The sequence below is a fragment of the Gadus chalcogrammus genome, chromosome 18, assembly GCF_026213295.1.
Source record: "Gadus chalcogrammus isolate NIFS_2021 chromosome 18, NIFS_Gcha_1.0, whole genome shotgun sequence".
NCBI lineage: Eukaryota > Metazoa > Chordata > Actinopteri > Gadiformes > Gadidae > Gadus > Gadus chalcogrammus.
The window spans coordinates 17,983,793-18,001,115 of NC_079429.1; the positions used below are offsets into that span (position 1 = coordinate 17,983,793).

Sequence of the window (17,323 nt, forward strand, 5' to 3'; positions counted from 1 at the left end):
GGACATCTAATTACATTTATGGGGCGAGGCCAGTGACAGTGTGGGGCGGGGCCCGTGACGCGTGGGGCGGAGCGCCAGAAGAAGCCGGAAATATAATGGCATGAATTCATTCCAGCATACAAACGAGATGGTGCCATGTCTGCGGCACTCAGAGCTACAACATGGGAAATATCCGAATCCGAGGACGAATGTCACAGTGAAACCAAGACGGAATCAGTGACCTTCATAGTAGAAAGCGTTGACACCCAATGCAGCGATGACACAACATCAACAACCTTGGCATCCACAGATGAACCAAGTCAAGATCATAATCTGTCTCCTCCGCGGGTACCCAGGTCTAAGACCCCCTGTCCTCCGCTGGGACCAGGGTCGTTGAGCCCCTGTCCCGACCGAAAGCGACGCTCCAGAGATCACACTGAAGCAGAGCAGCTTAAAGCAAAGCAGAAGAGAGATGCTAGAGATGATCAGAGAGCAGCGAGAGCCATAGAGAAGGAGGAGAGGAAACGGGAGCAGCAGGGAAGGAAGAAACTGGCAGAGCACATGAGAAGTTTGAGGCCAGAGAACTGTCTCAAAAGCCTGACTATATGCATAGATCCAGGTAAACAATGGGGGGCCGGAGAGTGAGTTGATAGGGGCTTTATATTGTCAGTTACTTACCCCACTGAAATTAAATGGGGAGACATTAACATTTGTATTTCATCATTGGAACATTGGACAACTAGACGCCGATAAAATATGTGGTTATCAATTATTAATATTGATTATTAAAATGAAATTTATTGAATTGAATTTATTTTGTTAGATTACGGAATTGTTGGGAATGGCCCAAAAATAATCCTCACCCCCATGTTGTGACTGAAACCAAATTAGGCCCTGGGAAATCATTTGGAGGATTTAAGATAGGCCAAAGTTCTTACTAATGAGTTAAACACCTTTTATTGCTTTGAGGTTCAGGGTTTTATATGATGGGCAAAAAACGGAATGCATTTCATTCCAGTGCATAAATCTTGAACGCGAAAGAAAAAGGTCAGGTGGCACGCACCGATGACGTATGCTAATCGGTATACAGATTTATTAAGATAGAATATCAGAACACTTAACATGCCGTTTGGTTTGCAAAGTGGAGTTTAACAACTTCAGATTAGCATTATAATATGCTTTCCATGTAATTCTGAAATAAATGTTCAAAAATGAAAAACAAAATATCAACTAAATCGTGTCTTCATCCAAGAACTATGGAGCGTGACAGATCTTAACTATTCAATTTGGTCTCAAAAAATATCACCCCCTTTCCTACCTTCAAAATCCTTCTCTGTGCGTTGGAGCAGCTTCCACACATTTCCCTGGGCCTGGACCCTGGCATTAGCTGTGGTTTAGACATCCTAAAATCGGCCTACATTCAGCGGCTCAAAACATTCAGTTGTTTTAAGCACATGCGCAATATCCGTGCATCCAAAAAATCTAAAATGTATCAACATTGTTATCAAAAATAATGTCATGGAATGTTAAAAGCATTCAGTGAACCGAAAGCTGAAATAATCGGCTCTAAACTCAATGCATAAGTAAGCCAGCGAAACATGATATTTTATTGAAACATAAGTTAATTAATGTGTTTCTTTCTAAAGATGAAAGTTACGTTTTATCTGCGCCTCACTCAAAACGTCCCCACCAGGTGGGGCCAGGGCTGTAACCTGTCTCTCTTCCCCTCTAGCGGTTTTACAGCACAATGGCTCAGACGTCTTGTTGGACCGCCTCTCCACCTCAGGCTGGAGGTTTGTGATCGACCGCCAATCCCTTCCCCAGACTATCTGCTGGACCCGGGAGCTGGCCCAGGTTGGTCTCAGGGCTAGAGATATGTATTGGTGGGGGATGAAATCTTTTTGTTGCAAAGCACAAAAAGATTTTGTTGCAAAGCACAAAAGGTGTGGATCGTGGTACACGATTTAGAAGTAATTTTCTTGGTAGAAATGATTTATTAGGGTAACGTTTCTGCTTTCAGCCCGGAGAGGACGGTTGTGGTTCGGTGGAAGAGGATCAAGTGAGCTGGGTTCTGGATTTGGCCGACTTCATTGACGTGGTGATCAGTGTCAAAGAGGTGAAGCTTTGTGAAAACATTTCACACATTTAAACCCTTCCAGAATCTTGGAAGCTTTGCTATGGTGAGGTGGTGGTGTTTCAGTGGTTTGGGGGGTCTTTTTACTTTCAGGTTCTCCGGAGCGATGAAGGTCCCTCCGGGCGGTCTCTCCTCGCTGGGATGCTGGAGTTTCTGAATGGAAACGCCAACAAAGTGGTCACCCTGTTGGTTATTGGATCACAGACGAACAGGTTCTCTTAAATAGCTTGTTATTATTATTAACTCCATCTCTATGTCTATGGTGAAGGTTGTAAAGTGACAGTCATAGTCTCGCCTGCGGGACCAAACCTGTGGTTTAACCAACGCCTTCTTTACTTCATAATGTTGTTAGAAACTCAATCTAACTAAGAGAGGGCATTATGTCTTCTAGTGCTTCAGCCTGGAGCGCCCCCAGCCTTCAGGCCCAGATCGGCATGGAGGATCTGGACATGGAGGAGGTGGGTTCAGTTTGAAAACTAAAACGTTCATGTGTTCATAATCATTGGATCATCAATGGATTTAGCAGTCTTAGCTTTTTTCTTTTCATGAATGGTTGTGCGGTTGGTTTAATTTAGTGAATAGAACCCGAAGCATTCCCTCCTAGCTGTGTTGCTAGCCTGCAGTACCGGCGTCTGTGTTCTCAGGTGATGGTGTACCTCCAGCTCTACAGGAACGTATCCCTCTCCTTCTTCCGCGACTGGCAGGCCGTCACAGACCACCTGGTGGGCGTCACGAAAGCCTTGTCCAAACGGCCTTCCAGGTAAAGCACACCTGGTGCTGCTGTCACGGTAACATGCCATTTCCATCAAGTCATGCATCTTCAGGTCCACCTTGGGGGCGGGACCCCACTTTGATGACACTTTTACTGATGGCTTATAAGCTAAAGTTATTTTACATATTTTTGATTTAAATAATAACCAATAGGTTGAAAAGCCACAAGCAATATAATGAGTGGGGGTACTGTATGCATATATATATACTGTATAGCGTTTGGACATCGATATGAGGGGCATGTCTTGGTGGGGTTCAAAACGCTGTGCGGATCCAGAGTGTAAAGGACGCCGGGCGGCCAATGGCTGCGGCCTGTTAAGCCTCATCGGTCTCCTCTCAGGCAGCTAGCTGAGCGAGGCGGCCTCCCGTTCTGGGCGGACGGGCCGTGGGCCAGCGGGGTGCAGGTGAAGAAGGAGGGCGCTGGGCTGCGCCAGGTGTGGAACCGGCAGGTGCAGCAGCTCAATCGGGTCAGCGTGGCCGTAGCGACAGCTGTGACGGCTTCCTACCCCTCCCCCCATCTCCTGCTGCAGGTAGAATCTTGTTCACAATCCTTGAGGTGTTGGCTCCCAACCGGTGTTTTTCGTGTGACCTCATTTCTGGGTGTTGAACTGTTGCAAACCTTTGGCATTGCTCATGCAGTGCATCTTTATCCACACACACAGACATCGTTTGCACCTGCCAGTAATATCAATGTCTTAGTCTGCATGGCGCCCCACTTAGTGCAATGAATAATTTGGAATGTCTGTATGTAAATTAGCTCTGAGAACGCAACCAAAATAAATGCAAAACTTAATTCATAAAAAATAGGACAATGAAATATCTAAAACAAGCCCTGGTGCAGGGGATACAAGACCAACATTCAGACCGTTTGTATAGTTATGGACTTAAAGGGTTTGAGGTGTAATATATCCCCCTGCTGTTATCAAGGCCTATGGGAGTTTGAAGGGTTTGAGGTGTGATTTATCCTGCTCTTATCAAGGCCTATGGGAGTTTGAAGGGTTTGAGGTGTGATATATCCTGCTCTTATCAAGGCCTATGGGAGTTTGAAGGTTTTTTTATGGTGTATTATATCCTGCTCTTATCAAGGCCTATGGGAGTTTGGAATCAGAGGAGCAGCGGAGGAAGCTGCTGGCCCCACTCTCCGTGACTTCCGAGGGAAGAGAAAGAAGAGTTGGACCCGATATCTCATCCAGAATCTACCGCTCTCTCTCGGAGCCAAACCCGGAGATGGGTCTGGACTAGGCGGATTCCTTCTGGCCTGAATGAGCGCTTTGAAATCCTCGTCAACAAATACTTCCAGACATTTGTTTGCAAATGTTTACAAGCTACCTAAGGTCTACAAGATGGCGGCTACCGAAGCAATCTAACATTTACAATCTAGCTAATGTTTAAGGGCTAGCTTATGTCTATAAGATATGTTATATTTCGAACTAGCTAATATTTTGAATCTATATAACTTCTTATCTACATAAGGGCCAATGTTTCAAAGCTAGCCAATGTCTAATCTACACAAATTCTAATGTTTGGAAGCTAGCTAACTATTTAGCTAATGTTATGGTTCTTGATGTTGCCTACTGAGCTATCATGCTGAATAACATCAACCTGAAAGCACTTTATTACACCTTCAGATTGACGTGATGAGTTCATATTTTGTACATGTGTTATATACATAGATGTTAATAATATTAAAAAAATTACTGTTCCGTTTTTGATTTTCTTTTAATTGTAAGGATTAATGGACATGCATTCATATACATTTGAAGAAATCAATCATTCAGGTTGTGCGGAAATAGGTAATGTTTAATTTTATGAGTTTCCTCAGTACAAAGTAAGAAAATATACATTCATTCACATTTCAAAGCATTAAAATGACAATGGCTGTTTAAACCTTAACTACTGTAGATTGCATAAAAAAATGAAATTCTGGTATCTACAGAATCCATTACACAAATCCAGACTTCTTGGAAGCCGATCCATGAGAAAAACATTGAAAGTGGCTTGTTGTCAGATCATAAACCGACAACCACATCAAGCCTTCCACCATTGGTGTAGTAGGTTATAGAAGTCGTTTGTGTAAGCTTTTTTCTTTTTTTAAGTTAAGCTAAAATCAATCTTGGCATTTAAGGTTTGGTGAAACAGCCGTTTCACCACAGGTGATGCTGTTGTAGACCTGAGCCATTCATAGTGTTGCAGTACTCTGTCCCTTGCAACGTTGCTGTGTCTCCTTCATTCACAAATGTCTTTGATGGGCAGTGGGCACACAAACATGATATGGATATGAAGTCATGCGTGTATTGGCTAAATGGCGACTCTTTGTTCACTACTTTTCCACAGTAGCAGAGGCCAATAAGCCAGCATAGTTACTGAAAAGGCCAACTGTTCCAACAGCATTAAAGTATATTTTCTGCTGACCTTCAAGTTAGAACGGTAGATGTGTTTTATTTTATCACAATATGATATGAACACAAATCCAAATCCGCGTCACAAAACACAAACTTGATAAGTGTAACGGGATGATTATCATTTAGGTAAACAATGACATAATGAAGCTCCATAGGTGTGCTTGTGGCTGCTAGTGTATAAGCGTATGACTTTACTTTGGGCAAATTATAGAAATCGGACAAAAGCTATGATTGGCTCCCCGGGGCCCCTGGTATACTGCCAGCAGCCGTTTGGGGAGAGCGGGGGAGGATGTAGGCGGGCTCAAGTCCTGCAGCCCTGCTTGCTCTGGTAGTCCTCGGGCTCAGAGGAGTCACTACTGGGGGGTGTCGGAGGACAGACGCAGGTACCCCCGGTGTCAAGGTACCCCTGGGGACACGCCCGGCAGGGCGGTGTGTCGTTGAGCGGGCTGGGGGAGGGAGAGGCACTCTGGGTGGACACTGGGCTGCCAGAGGATCGGGGACCCATCGGGTCCTGGGTGAGGTCGTTGGCCACCGTGTCTCTGAGTGGCTGCTCCGGTCCCTGGGGGAGGTTGAAGACCCAACCCAGCTGGGACTGGAGGAGACGGAGGAGGCCCGGCGGGAGGTCCAGCGCCCGCAGCACGTCTGGGCAGCGGGGCATCTGCTTGCGAAGGCGAGCGCAGCAGAGGTACTGCAGGGAGGTGGGGGAGTGGCGTGCTCGGATCACCTTCACGCTGCTCTTGGCGGCTGTGGAGCAGACCATGGGGTAGAAGGCCTTGTTCTGCAGCCGGGTGGTGGCCACACCTGGGGGGAGGGGGAGGGGGAGAGGATGTGGTGAAGAGGAGATGGAAAGGGCTTGTGCCATTTTGCCAGTGACATCGTTGTAACAGCCATCATTAAAAAGGATTTTGGTCATCTTATAATATAGGAGAGTGGTGCTTCAGATGCAGGTTGATGTCTTTATGCAACATCAACCCCTTTTCTGTGGAGAAGTCGCGGAGAGGACAATTTACCTCATTGGTCCATTTACCCCCAAAATGTTTTTGCAGAACCAGAGTTCACCACAAAAACCTGTTTAATATAATCTAATCTAACAACAGAGCAACACATCTTTTGGACGGGAAAAGCCCTGCATGGAGGATGAGATGCAGGGCAGATACAAACCATCAAACACCAACCAAATCAATCAGGAGAGGAGGAGAGGTTTAATATAGATGGTTTCAACCAATGTCAACAATGTCAAATGTTTCACACACAAAAGGCAAACATCAAAAATTATCAGGAGTAGATAATGGAAGAAACCATGACAAGAAATCCAAAGCGAGAAGCCTCCTTGAACAAATAGTTCCAGAGGTCCCGGCTGGAGGCGCCGATAAAGGTTTCAGTTCAGATTCTTATTTCTGTGCTGTGCCTCAGACAAAAAAACCTTTAGACGTGACTCAGTAAAAATGAATACTGTAGATGGCCGAGAAGGAAAAGTGTGGCCTGATTTGATTGATTGTATGTACTCACATGATTCTTGCAATTCCTGGCCTGTTGAATGCACTTATTGTGCTTTGCTTTCTATAAAGCGCCAGCTGGATCTTAAGAGATGTGACGGTGGCAGAAGCTCAGCTGTGCACCGCCGGTTCTTTGGTTAAAGCTCAGCTGAATGTGACGTGGTTGATGTCATGTGATGTGATGGGTGGCAGAAGCTCACCTATGTAGTGCCGGTTCTTGTAGAAGGTGAGGGTTCCGTGCCAGGTGTCCAGGTGTACCCCGATAATGGAGCCCTGGCCGAACCTGGGGGAGAACATCTCCTTGGTCCCCCCGTGCTGCAGCAGACCTTAAAAAGGTACAACAACAGCAAAACAAACCTTATTCAAGTCCGACTTTATTGAAAGACCACTTAAAAAAAGCAAGAAATTTGTTAAAAGAATAGCAAACATCAGAAAGACAGAGAGCAAACTCGTTTATCTGAAATATGAGCGTTTGAGACAATTAACATGCCCCACAAGGGAAACGATCCAACTAAAACATGAACACCCGAGTTCTACAACTCAACTTTTTAAAACATGACAGCTCTAATACAAACTGAACTGTGAACCCTGTTTACCTGTGTAGGACAGTCCCCAGCTGTCTTCGTCGTTGCCCAACATGCTGCAAAAACTGTACTTGAACTTGTCCAGGTTCACCTCAGACGTTCCGACACCAACCATCTGAACCAGGTCACACAAACATGACTGGAGTCAGGAAAAGGCCACCATACAACAGCAGAAAGGTGTGGGCTTGTTCCCACACATTTCCCCTAAACATACCATTGGCATTCAAACTTAATTTGGTGAAAGAGAGTGGCCTGTCCCACACACATACACCACTGCTTCCATCACCTCTCCTAGGAGGTTCCCACCTGGGTGAGGTGGGAACAATAACAAATCTAAATGTATAGTCTGGTTAGGGCAATGCTAACGGGGTCCTGCATACAAAAAACAGTAGACCCCCTGCCCAACATGGCTCGCCCAGCGTTCTACCACTGAGCTACATAGCGGTATCAACCAGCAGGGGCCATACAGGCTATATTTGGAGAATGAGGATACTTCTAATGTTTGCACAAATGGTGAGCTTGATATAGTAAAATGGCCTTGGTGTGTCATCACAGCAGATTTACCGAAAGTAAACTGTGGAGTGTTTGGTTGATTACTGGTTTAAGCAGCCTCACCTGGCCTGAGCCAGGTCTATTCGACTCTGTGGCTAGGTGAGGCTACACACCTGTCGTGCAGGTTAAACCAGCGATCACCAGAAACATTCAACAGAGAGAGATATCCTACATGGCAGCATAAAACACTGGCTCAATTCATTATTTATACCAGTGTTCTCAACTGGTATTAATTATTCTGATCCAGCAGTCCCACTATGTAAGAGCAGAACTTCTGATCCAGAAGTCCTTCCACGTTATAGCAGAACTATTTATCCAGCAGTCCTACTGTTTTATAGCAGGATTTCTGGTCTCTTGGGAGAGCCAGCACAGAGATTGGTCCGGAAAGAAGAAACTGAAGGGGATTATTTCCCCCTTTGTCTGTTTACGGTTATTAAAGTGAAGCTTTCATAAGTGGAACAGTATTTCTCGGTTTCAGTCTACACTGTGTTGATTTTGTGTTTGCCAATTGCACGCTTACAGATCACCTCCAGCAACACGATTCATCTTAACAAATATGAAGGAAAAGGATGTGAAACGCCCAGTTCAACCACATCGGAGCTCGTCTGCTGTCAGACCTCAGACTTTCCTACAATTACCCAGAAACGTTTAATCAAAATCTTGCATCCTTAATGAGTAGTCATTACTTACCCTCCTCAATTTGCTAATATTAAAGACCAATTTTGGTTGAATAATGTGTGTACATCAGCCCTTAACTTTTATGCTCCGTATACTTTCACTGGTTACCCAGTTATTAATAAAACCCCTTGGATTGATGACAACATCAGACACAACCTTAAGGAATATCGTGAGGCTTAACATGATAGTGGTCCTCAGTAGCACCCAGACTGTACCCACCATGTCGGTCCCATACACCGGGGAGGTCATCTTGATTTCCCAGAAGTGCTGGCCCTCGGCCAGGGCCTCGGTACCGCGGGTAGCCGCCGTGCCACAGCTGTAGTCGGCGTGGAAGCTGGCCTTCCTCCCACCGCAGCTCAGAGACACCTCGGTGGACTTACTGGTCTCCTCCCACACCCAACTGAAGCCTGGGGACAGGACAGGCAGGTGTTGATGGGGCGCTGTTGACATCGGTGAGCTAGAAGCCCATGTGAGCTGTACTGAAGCTCAGGAATAATAGTTGTATGTTGTACTATGACATGTCTTTATGAGCAAGGAGGCATCTAAGTTAGGCTACAGAGCCAACTATAAAAACGTATACTGTTATAATTTAGCATCATTGTAATACAGCAGTGGTCTATGAACTATTATTATACTCTTAGCGTTAAGCATCATTATTAACACTAGGAACTAGGAAGATGTTATACGATCATTTAACACCATTATTATTTATAACTGTTGGCTGTAGTTTGGCAGGGTCCTTACCGTCGTCCTCCTCCCCACAGAGGCATTCTGCCGCAGGGCCCTGTAGCGGGGTCCCGTGGCCGGGGGCTGCCTGGAGCTCACACTGGCAGAAGGACTCTCCTGTCACTGCTTCGGGAGAGGAGGAGGAGCAGGAGGTGGAGCAGGAGGTGGAGACGGAGGAGTCCTCCAGGAACTCCAGCTCACTGACCTGTCCAACGCAGGGGATTCAAATTCACAAAGCTTTATTGGGAATTAATTTATTCAATTGTGATGGTCACAGATGCTTTGCTTTACAAAGATAGAAACATCAAAGTAAAAAAATAGGATCAAATATGCAAAGAAATATAAACGGTTAATGGGCTGTATTTAAGATTAAAGAAAGATTATTTTAGTGCAATTGTTGGAATTTCCATAGCCATCTGCAAGCAATTCTTGAAGGGAAGGGAGAATATCCTTTCTGAGTTGACTATTTTAAGTCTGCCTCTAGCTCATTTCTGACCAATCAGGTAATACATCTTTCCTGTCAATCACAGGTTCTTAAAATGTTAACTTTGTAATGGTATTTTTATTTATTATTTTCGGATCTCTTTACAACTCTGAAATCTTACCCACAATAAAATATGAATACACAAGGTAAATACACAGGGGGGTTTCTCTGCTACCCAGAACACTCCAGAAGGACCCAGGCCCCAAAAGGCTGTCTATCGTCTAACCGGGACGTGCCCATGTGTGTACGGTCGGTAACAGTAGATGATAGTGACTCCCAGGAGGGGAAGGACAGGCCCCGAGCTTTCCTTTCTTGACCCACTGCCCCACTTCTAGTGCCAGTGGAAAAGTACTGGTGAAGTTTGGGGAAGGAGGGAGTGGCCTCTGTCACCCTCATCTCTGGTTTCAGCTCACTCTGAGAGAGGTCCTGACATCAAGAGCCCACAAATTCAGGGATTTAATCCAGCCCTTCAATGGTACAATTTTCCAGCAGCAATTTTGACAATTAATTTCAGGGAAAAGTTCCCAGGTTTAATTTATAACTTTTATAATGGCCTTGTTCCATTGATGTGCATTTAGGTGTGAAACACAGTATTAAATAGGACCAAAATTAATTGATGGATTCCACATTTCCTACCCTGATGTGGCATTCCAAAATGGCTGCTGATAAAGGGCCTATGGTTCGAGGTCTATGGTTCGAGGACAAAATGTGCCTTTTTGTCCTGTTTATACATTTTTACTGTTTATTGCTTCCATTTCAAAGCAATTTACAGTAAATTCAGATGCATGAGCAGGTAGAGGCTGGAATCTACTAATGGCACTAAGTGCCATTAGTAGTGTAATGGCACTAAATGTAACTAAGTGTAACTACTAATGGCACTAAGTGTAACTATTAATGGCCCTAAGTGGAACTGCTAATGGTACTAAGTGTAACTACTAATGGCACTAAGGGGAACTACTAATGGAACTAAGTGGATCTGCCAATGGCACTAAGGGGAACTGCTTATGGCCCTTGGGGAACTACTAATGGCACTGAGGGGAGCTGCTACACAGAGCAGCAGCAGGGCAGGGCAGGAGAGGGGCTGTATGCAGCGCAGGCCCTTTACACCGTCAGCCCAAACTGTCAGGTATCGAGCACTCTGTAGAGCTATTCTGCTTTACAAACGTGACTAATGGGTCGACTATCAAGATACGTGCGGGTGGATTCAACCAGGACATGTTAAATGAGCCACTATCTTTATTCTGGTTTTATACCTAAATCAATCCCAATGAAGTGTGTGAAGGACTCACGTCCCCTGGCCCCTCTGTGGTACCCCTCACATGGAGGTCCTGTTCCAGATCTACTTCCCGGCCAGGCTCTGACCCACTGGTTGCTCTGCTCAGCAACATGGCGGCTCTGAAAGACAAAGACATCCTTTGATTCTGCTTCCTGGGAGAAGGGGACCTTCCGGCTAACCTAAGTAAAAGCCGATGTTATGCCAACCGCCTGCATTTGAAAATGATAAAAGACACGTACAATCGTATGAAAAAGTTGGTTCAGGACTTCAGTTGACATAAGGATCTCACCCTAGGGAGCCTATATTTCTGACGGGTACTGCTGTAGCAGGCTAGCCTGGCTCCGCCCGCCTAAGTACTTCCGCTCAATTTGAATTTCCCTTCAGTACTAGTACAAATGTACAAATTAAATTAAATGAAGTGAAGTACGAGAGTCTGGTGGAACCAGGCTAGTAGCAGGCCTCCTCAGCGCTCTAATGCCTATTCTGAACATGAAGGGACTTGTTTGAGTGTTGTTTCCAGAAAGGAGCAGAGGAGCGATGGGTGCTTTCTCTGAACAGGGATCGGGAGGTCTGGCTATCACAGTGGATGATCTGGAGGTCTTTGGACGCTCTTGGGTCCTTCTCTTGCTGATGGCATCGAGCCCAGTGTCAGTGCACGTGTCCTTTCAAACTGTCTGGATATCTAGACCCCTGCCACCCTTAAATATGTAATACATCTTTATATATATTCAATCTTTAATCTTTTTAAAAGTGATATTTCGCATTTATCTAATACGATATGTGTGGAGCTTTGTTTTGATTGCAGGTCGTTTGACCTCATGTCATTCTCAAAGCCAATGCAGATGGCGCCAATAGTTGCCCTCGCAGGTAAAGGCCACTGTGTCAGAGGAGTCCGTCTGGACTTCACTTTAACTAGGCTTTAGCCTACATAGCGTCAACTATCGATGTCAATCCTCCGATCTCCGATGACGTGGTCACAGACCGCACCACGGGATGTGCCAAATAGACGCGACTAATTACACTAAATAACTCTCTAGAGGTTTCCACTCTGTTCTAGAGCAATAGGCAGTGAAGGGTTATTAATTTGTCTGACCTTTTGACACATGCTGCACGTGGACCACAACTATAGCAACCGATTAAATAATAGTACAATCTTATAATCAATAAAAAAGCCTTTGTGGACATAGCCTGGCACACTTTAGACAGTGATACACATAGCTTAGAGGACTAAGCATGTTGTCGAGTCCAAAAAGGTCAATTACGCTAATTTAAGCTATATTGGCCTATTCTTACTAAATGCAAAACTTTATGTGGCGAAGTTCTCTTACCTTAACGGTCTTCTTCTGAGTGACACTGCGACGTAGCGCTCTACATGCCGGCCCTTGTGCTTTCCGGGGAGTGACAGCTGCAGCCTGCCCTCTGGCCCACTTTACAGCACCATCAAAACACAGCAGACCACGCCCTCGTCTTGCTCTGATTCGATGTTGCTACCGAGGGGGCGTGGTTTATGCTAATTCACCTAATGATTTAAGTGGGTTCAACTCAGGCGCTCCTGCTTATGGATCGTGTGTAGATGCATTGTGTGAGTGTAATCTTGTAAACAACATCGAGTTAACAACTATGGAATGACAAACACACAATGCAGAAAAACAAGGACAGAAAAATAATGACTGAATTGTTACATTGCAATTTAATAAGATTTAAAATTCAGTGTTTATAGAAAGTAATATGCATTGTAATCCTTCCGTTTTGCAACACTTGTGAAACCCAATATATAATGTAAACTTATATAAATAACTAAAGACATCAAGACTCATAAAGACTATAAAGGACACGTTCAGAACCTTGCCCCAAATAGGCTGTTGGACTAAAGAACGCACCGAGCAGCGATTGGTTGGCGTTGAGACGAGGGAGGGACATATACCCCCAATATATATCAGGACATACTGGCCCCTGATTGGAGGATGAGTCCGTGACGTTTCACGGAAGTGTCTTGCTACAACGACGCAACTCGGGGCAACATGGGAGAGAATAACAGCGGTAAGATAGCCCCACATCAACGCCGTTATTATTATCCTAGTAATGTCTCAGTTTAAAGTATCTCAACTATGGCATCCACTACTCCTTGTCGTTATTTGTTATTATCTCCTTGTTTATTATCGATAATCATTATGATAATAATATTTTCGATATAAAAGGTATGTGTCGCATATCACACAGAGAATGAACCTGACTTAAGTCCCATGGGCATGCAGACCAGAACCACATTGGATGGTAGGGTTTTGGTTCATATCGTATCAAGCAGCGGGAATGACTTGTATCCTAAAAGTTAACGTAGACTTTCCGGCTATGAAACATGACTCAGAATGACTTGAGAATTTTTCTCCTGGTCAAAAGTTCACTGGTATTGCGTCAGTTTGGATAATTTCGCTCCTCGGGTCACAGCGGAATCCGAACCTCCATAAATGCTGTTTTATATTAGTCCTTTTCGACTTTGTAAATAACATAAGATGACTCATAGTAGTAATACTATTGAGGGGATTTATATAGTGTGTGTGTGTGTGTGTGTGTGTGTGTGTGTGTGTGTGTGTGTGTGTGTGTGTGTGTGTGTGTGTGTGTGTGTGTGTGTGTGTGTGTGTGTGTGTGTGTGTGTGTGTGTGTGTCGCTATCACAGTGGCGTGGTGAGGAGGAGTAAACCATCACATCTTCATTGACCACAGGGAGCCTATATTTTGTATCATTTGTATCTTCTCTCTCCCAGAAGGAGGCAACCTGGCGCAGGTGCGGCACGTGGTGTTGGTTCTGTCGGGGAAGGGCGGGGTCGGGAAGAGCACGCTGACCACAGAGCTGGCCCTAGCGCTGCGCCATGCAGGCAAGAAGGTGAGGGCCAGACAAACGCATCCATCCAGGCCATGTGTGGTTGTCTCGGTAGCATTGCATTCTTTTATTCTTCTGCCACGCCCTCCCATGGACTCAAATGTCATGGAGTCATAAATGATTGTATCATCGCCCCCAGAAGCCTGCAGCTGGTCTCTCAGAGTGGCAGTAGCTCAGAAGGTATGGTGGGTTGACTGGTAACCGGAAGGTTGCTGGTTCGATCCCCGGCTCCTCCTAGTGTCGAGGGGTCGACACCCACCCTGACTGCTCCTGACGAGCTGGCTGTCGCCCTGCGTGGTGTCAGCGAAATCCCCTGAATGTAAATGTAAAATGTGTCTGCGTGCATCTGTGGACGGGCCCTCCAGACCCGTGGTGTAATTTTATGGTCGGTGCCTGGGGGTCCCTCCTCGGCTGTAGCAGGCCTCCTCAGCGCTCTAACGCTGCCTCTGGTCAGGTGGGGATCCTGGACGTGGACCTGTGCGGGCCCAGCATCCCCCGCATGCTGAGCGTGGGCCGGCCGGACGTGCACCAGTGTGACGGCGGCTGGGTGCCCGTCTACACGGACTCCAGCAAGAGCCTGGCACTCATGTCCATCGGCTTCATGCTGGAGAACCCAGACGACGCCGTGGTGTGGCGGGGGCCCAAGAAGAACGGTAGGCGGTCAGACCCCCCGGCAGCGTCACAGAGGGGCAGGCTCTCACCTTATGATGTTAACGATGGAATACAGATCATCAGGGTAATGATCTAAACCTGGGTCTCCTCCCACTGTACGTTGACACTGTGGATATGTTCGTCGCGTTTGCACGCACAGCCCTGATAGGTCAGTTTGTGTCGGACGTGGCGTGGGGGGAGCTGGACGTGCTGCTGGTGGACACGCCCCCGGGCACGTCTGACGAGCACCTGTCGGTCGTGGAGAACCTGAGGAAGCACCGCCTGGACGGAGCCGTGCTCGTCACCACCCCCCAGGTAGGAGCCTGACCCCACCCACCCCCCAGGTAGGAGCCTGGCCCCACCCACCCCCCAGGTAGGAGCCTGACCCCACCCACCCCCCAGGTAGGAGCCTGGCCCCACCCACCCCCCAGGTAGGAGCATGACCCCACCCAGCCCCCCAGGTAGGAGCCTGACCCCACCCACCCCCCAGGTAGGAGCGCTACCCGTTTGAACACACAGTTCACCTGCAGGTCAGGTCGAAAGAGACCTCCAATATTCTCTCTTTCATCAGTTGGCATTGCAAAGGATATAAAGATGGCCTTACTAATGGGTTATTTATTGTGCTTTAAAAAATAAATATATATTAATACATTAAAGATATGTTTGGCTTGCATAACATTATATCATAAAGTGTGTGTGTGTGTGTGTGTGTGTGTGTGTGTGTGTGTGTGTGTGTGTGTGTGTGTGTGTGTGTGTGTGTGTGTGTGTGTGTGTGTGTGTGTGTGTGTGTGTGTGTGTGTGTGTGTGTGTGAAACAGAACAACAATGGGAGGTTTTTTGCATGTGTACGTAAAAGCGGAACCAACGCGATTCTGAGTGGCAGTACATTGAAGCTTGATCGGGAAACATTCTGTTTCCATAACGCATATTCAGGATGAATTTGTGTGTTTTCCTGCAAAATGAATCCTGAAACGAGCAGTGAATCAATATTTCTTTGCTGGACATTCTCATTCCTTTTGAGATGTTTGCTTTCTCTGCTGGGATCTATAGTAAGTGCTTTCACTTTGAACCCCGTAGTAAGATTGATTCAAGCCTAGCTCGGTTTTGCTATTTATTAACAAGCACATTTTCAAATGACTTTGATTACGTGCCTAAAGATGAAGCATCATCTTTCTATGGCAATGCATACAGGTGTCAGTGCTGCTGACAATATTGACTTTCAATCACTGAAAATCGGCCAGGCATTTTTGGGAAACTTTCTGTGTTTCCTCTGATAAATGTAACGCAACTGTACCGCCCAGTTTCTTCATTTGTACACTGTGTATTCAGTAATAGTAAGAGCCTGCTAACTATTCACAAATGACACAACATGAACATAATTTGTAACGAACAGAGTTTAGGGCTCCGAGCTCAGCTGCCGTGTGTGTGTGAGCGTCTGTTGCCTGTCTCTCTGTGTGCAGGCCGTGTCCACCGGGGACGTGAGGCGGGAGATCACCTTCTGTAAGAAGGTTGGCGTTCCCATTCTGGGCATCGTAGAGAATATGAGCGGCTTTGTGTGTCCGCACTGCTCAGTGAGTACACGCACATACATAGGCACTTCATATTACAACTCTACCTCTTTCAAATATCAAGGTATGAAACATTTTGTAATCTTTAAAAATCTCTAGGAATGCAGCAACATTTTCTCCAAGGGTGGAGGCGAGGAGCTCGCTAAGATCACAGGCTCACCGTTTCTAGGTGAGAACTCACTGGTGTAATGTCACTTTTCAGCCACCAGGGGTTCCCAGAAACACCTTTCTGGTTGCTCTGAAGAGTCAAACACAGCAGGCCTTTGACTGTAATCAATGATGTAAACGTTCACATTAAACAAGATACACAAGTTATTGCGATTTAAAAACAGCGGGCAGATGTTGTGTTGATGAAATATGTTTAGAACGAATGTAGATACTGGTATGTCTTGAGACCAGACACCCAGACCTGTGAGGATGTTGTTGGTTCATCAGCGTTGTGGCGGTGTGTTCCAGGCTGTGTGCCTTTGGACCCTCTGCTGAGCAGCAGTCTGGAGGGGGGTGGAGACTTCATGAAGATGTTCCCAGAGAGCGCAGCCTTCAGCGCCATCACCAACATCTGCCGCACTCTTCTGGACACCCTTGAAGCTGCTTGATGGTTCAGAGCCTGAGTGGCACTATTGACACCTAGGATATTCATGATGGTTGAAATTACTGGTCGACTAAATCTGATTTATTTTGTCTATCGATGAGGACCAAACACTGGAGAGGATGCATTCTATGAGGAACAGCCAATTGTATTTATATTTTGGCATGCACGGGCATGCAATGACTGATATGAATACTTTTGACAGGAAATCGAATTGAGGTTTCTACATTGTAACAGTTTTCATGGATGGAGTTCACCAGAATATTTTAATCCTTAAATGTGTGTGATTAAAGTGGGTAAATTGTTGGAATAATCACATGTTTGTTTTATACTTTAGCGTGTGAAACAAACCTTTTAACCTACGCAATGACGTAGGATTTAATTCTGTTAATGCACTTTTTGAAATAAACAAATAAAAAGTTGTTTAATGTCTATTGGGATTTGTATTTTATATAGAAAGCTTAATCCTATATTTTGTACAGTGGCTGAGATCGCTAGACAAGAAGGGCTGCCAGAACCCCTGAAAGCAGAAGCAGATGTGGAAGGTGGTGGGCCTC

The 17,323-nt window shown here is 45.8% G+C and overlaps 3 protein-coding genes across 4 annotated transcripts; 2 read left to right on the plus strand and 1 right to left on the minus strand.

The window, feature by feature from the left end:
* The first annotated feature begins 85 nt into the window (after positions 1-85).
* LOC130371264 (probable crossover junction endonuclease EME2) lies at positions 86-4,773 on the plus strand. The gene is made up of 8 exons (XM_056576982.1): positions 86-598; positions 1,712-1,833; positions 2,000-2,095; positions 2,207-2,325; positions 2,505-2,571; positions 2,758-2,873; positions 3,225-3,414; positions 3,971-4,773. Exons 1-8 carry the CDS (start codon positions 136-138, stop codon positions 4,124-4,126), a joined length of 1,329 nt encoding a protein of 442 aa, XP_056432957.1. The 5' UTR covers positions 86-135; the 3' UTR covers positions 4,127-4,773.
* spsb3b (splA/ryanodine receptor domain and SOCS box containing 3b) lies at positions 4,568-12,495 on the minus strand. Its single transcript, XM_056576984.1, has 7 exons — positions 12,411-12,495; positions 11,096-11,201; positions 9,341-9,527; positions 8,816-9,003; positions 7,379-7,481; positions 6,983-7,108; positions 4,568-6,087 (listed from the first exon to the last, which is right to left on the minus strand). Exons 2-7 carry the CDS (start codon positions 11,192-11,194, stop codon positions 5,588-5,590), a joined length of 1,203 nt encoding a protein of 400 aa, XP_056432959.1. The 5' UTR covers positions 11,195-11,201; positions 12,411-12,495; the 3' UTR covers positions 4,568-5,587.
* A 546-nt stretch (positions 12,496-13,041) lies between these two features.
* nubp2 (nucleotide binding protein 2 (MinD homolog, E. coli)) lies at positions 13,042-17,193 on the plus strand. 2 transcript variants are annotated; one of them, XM_056576993.1, is made up of 7 exons: positions 13,042-13,122; positions 13,844-13,962; positions 14,414-14,612; positions 14,771-14,925; positions 16,070-16,180; positions 16,277-16,346; positions 16,634-17,193. In XM_056576993.1, the coding sequence occupies exons 1-7, from the start codon at positions 13,104-13,106 to the stop codon at positions 16,771-16,773; spliced, it is 813 nt and encodes a 270-aa protein (XP_056432968.1). In that variant the 5' UTR covers positions 13,042-13,103; the 3' UTR covers positions 16,774-17,193. The 2 variants fall into 2 exon arrangements, with proteins under 2 accessions (XP_056432968.1, XP_056432970.1); XM_056576995.1 differs by having other exon boundaries at positions 13,043-13,122; positions 13,847-13,962; positions 16,634-17,189.
* The last annotated feature ends 130 nt before the right edge of the window (positions 17,194-17,323 follow it).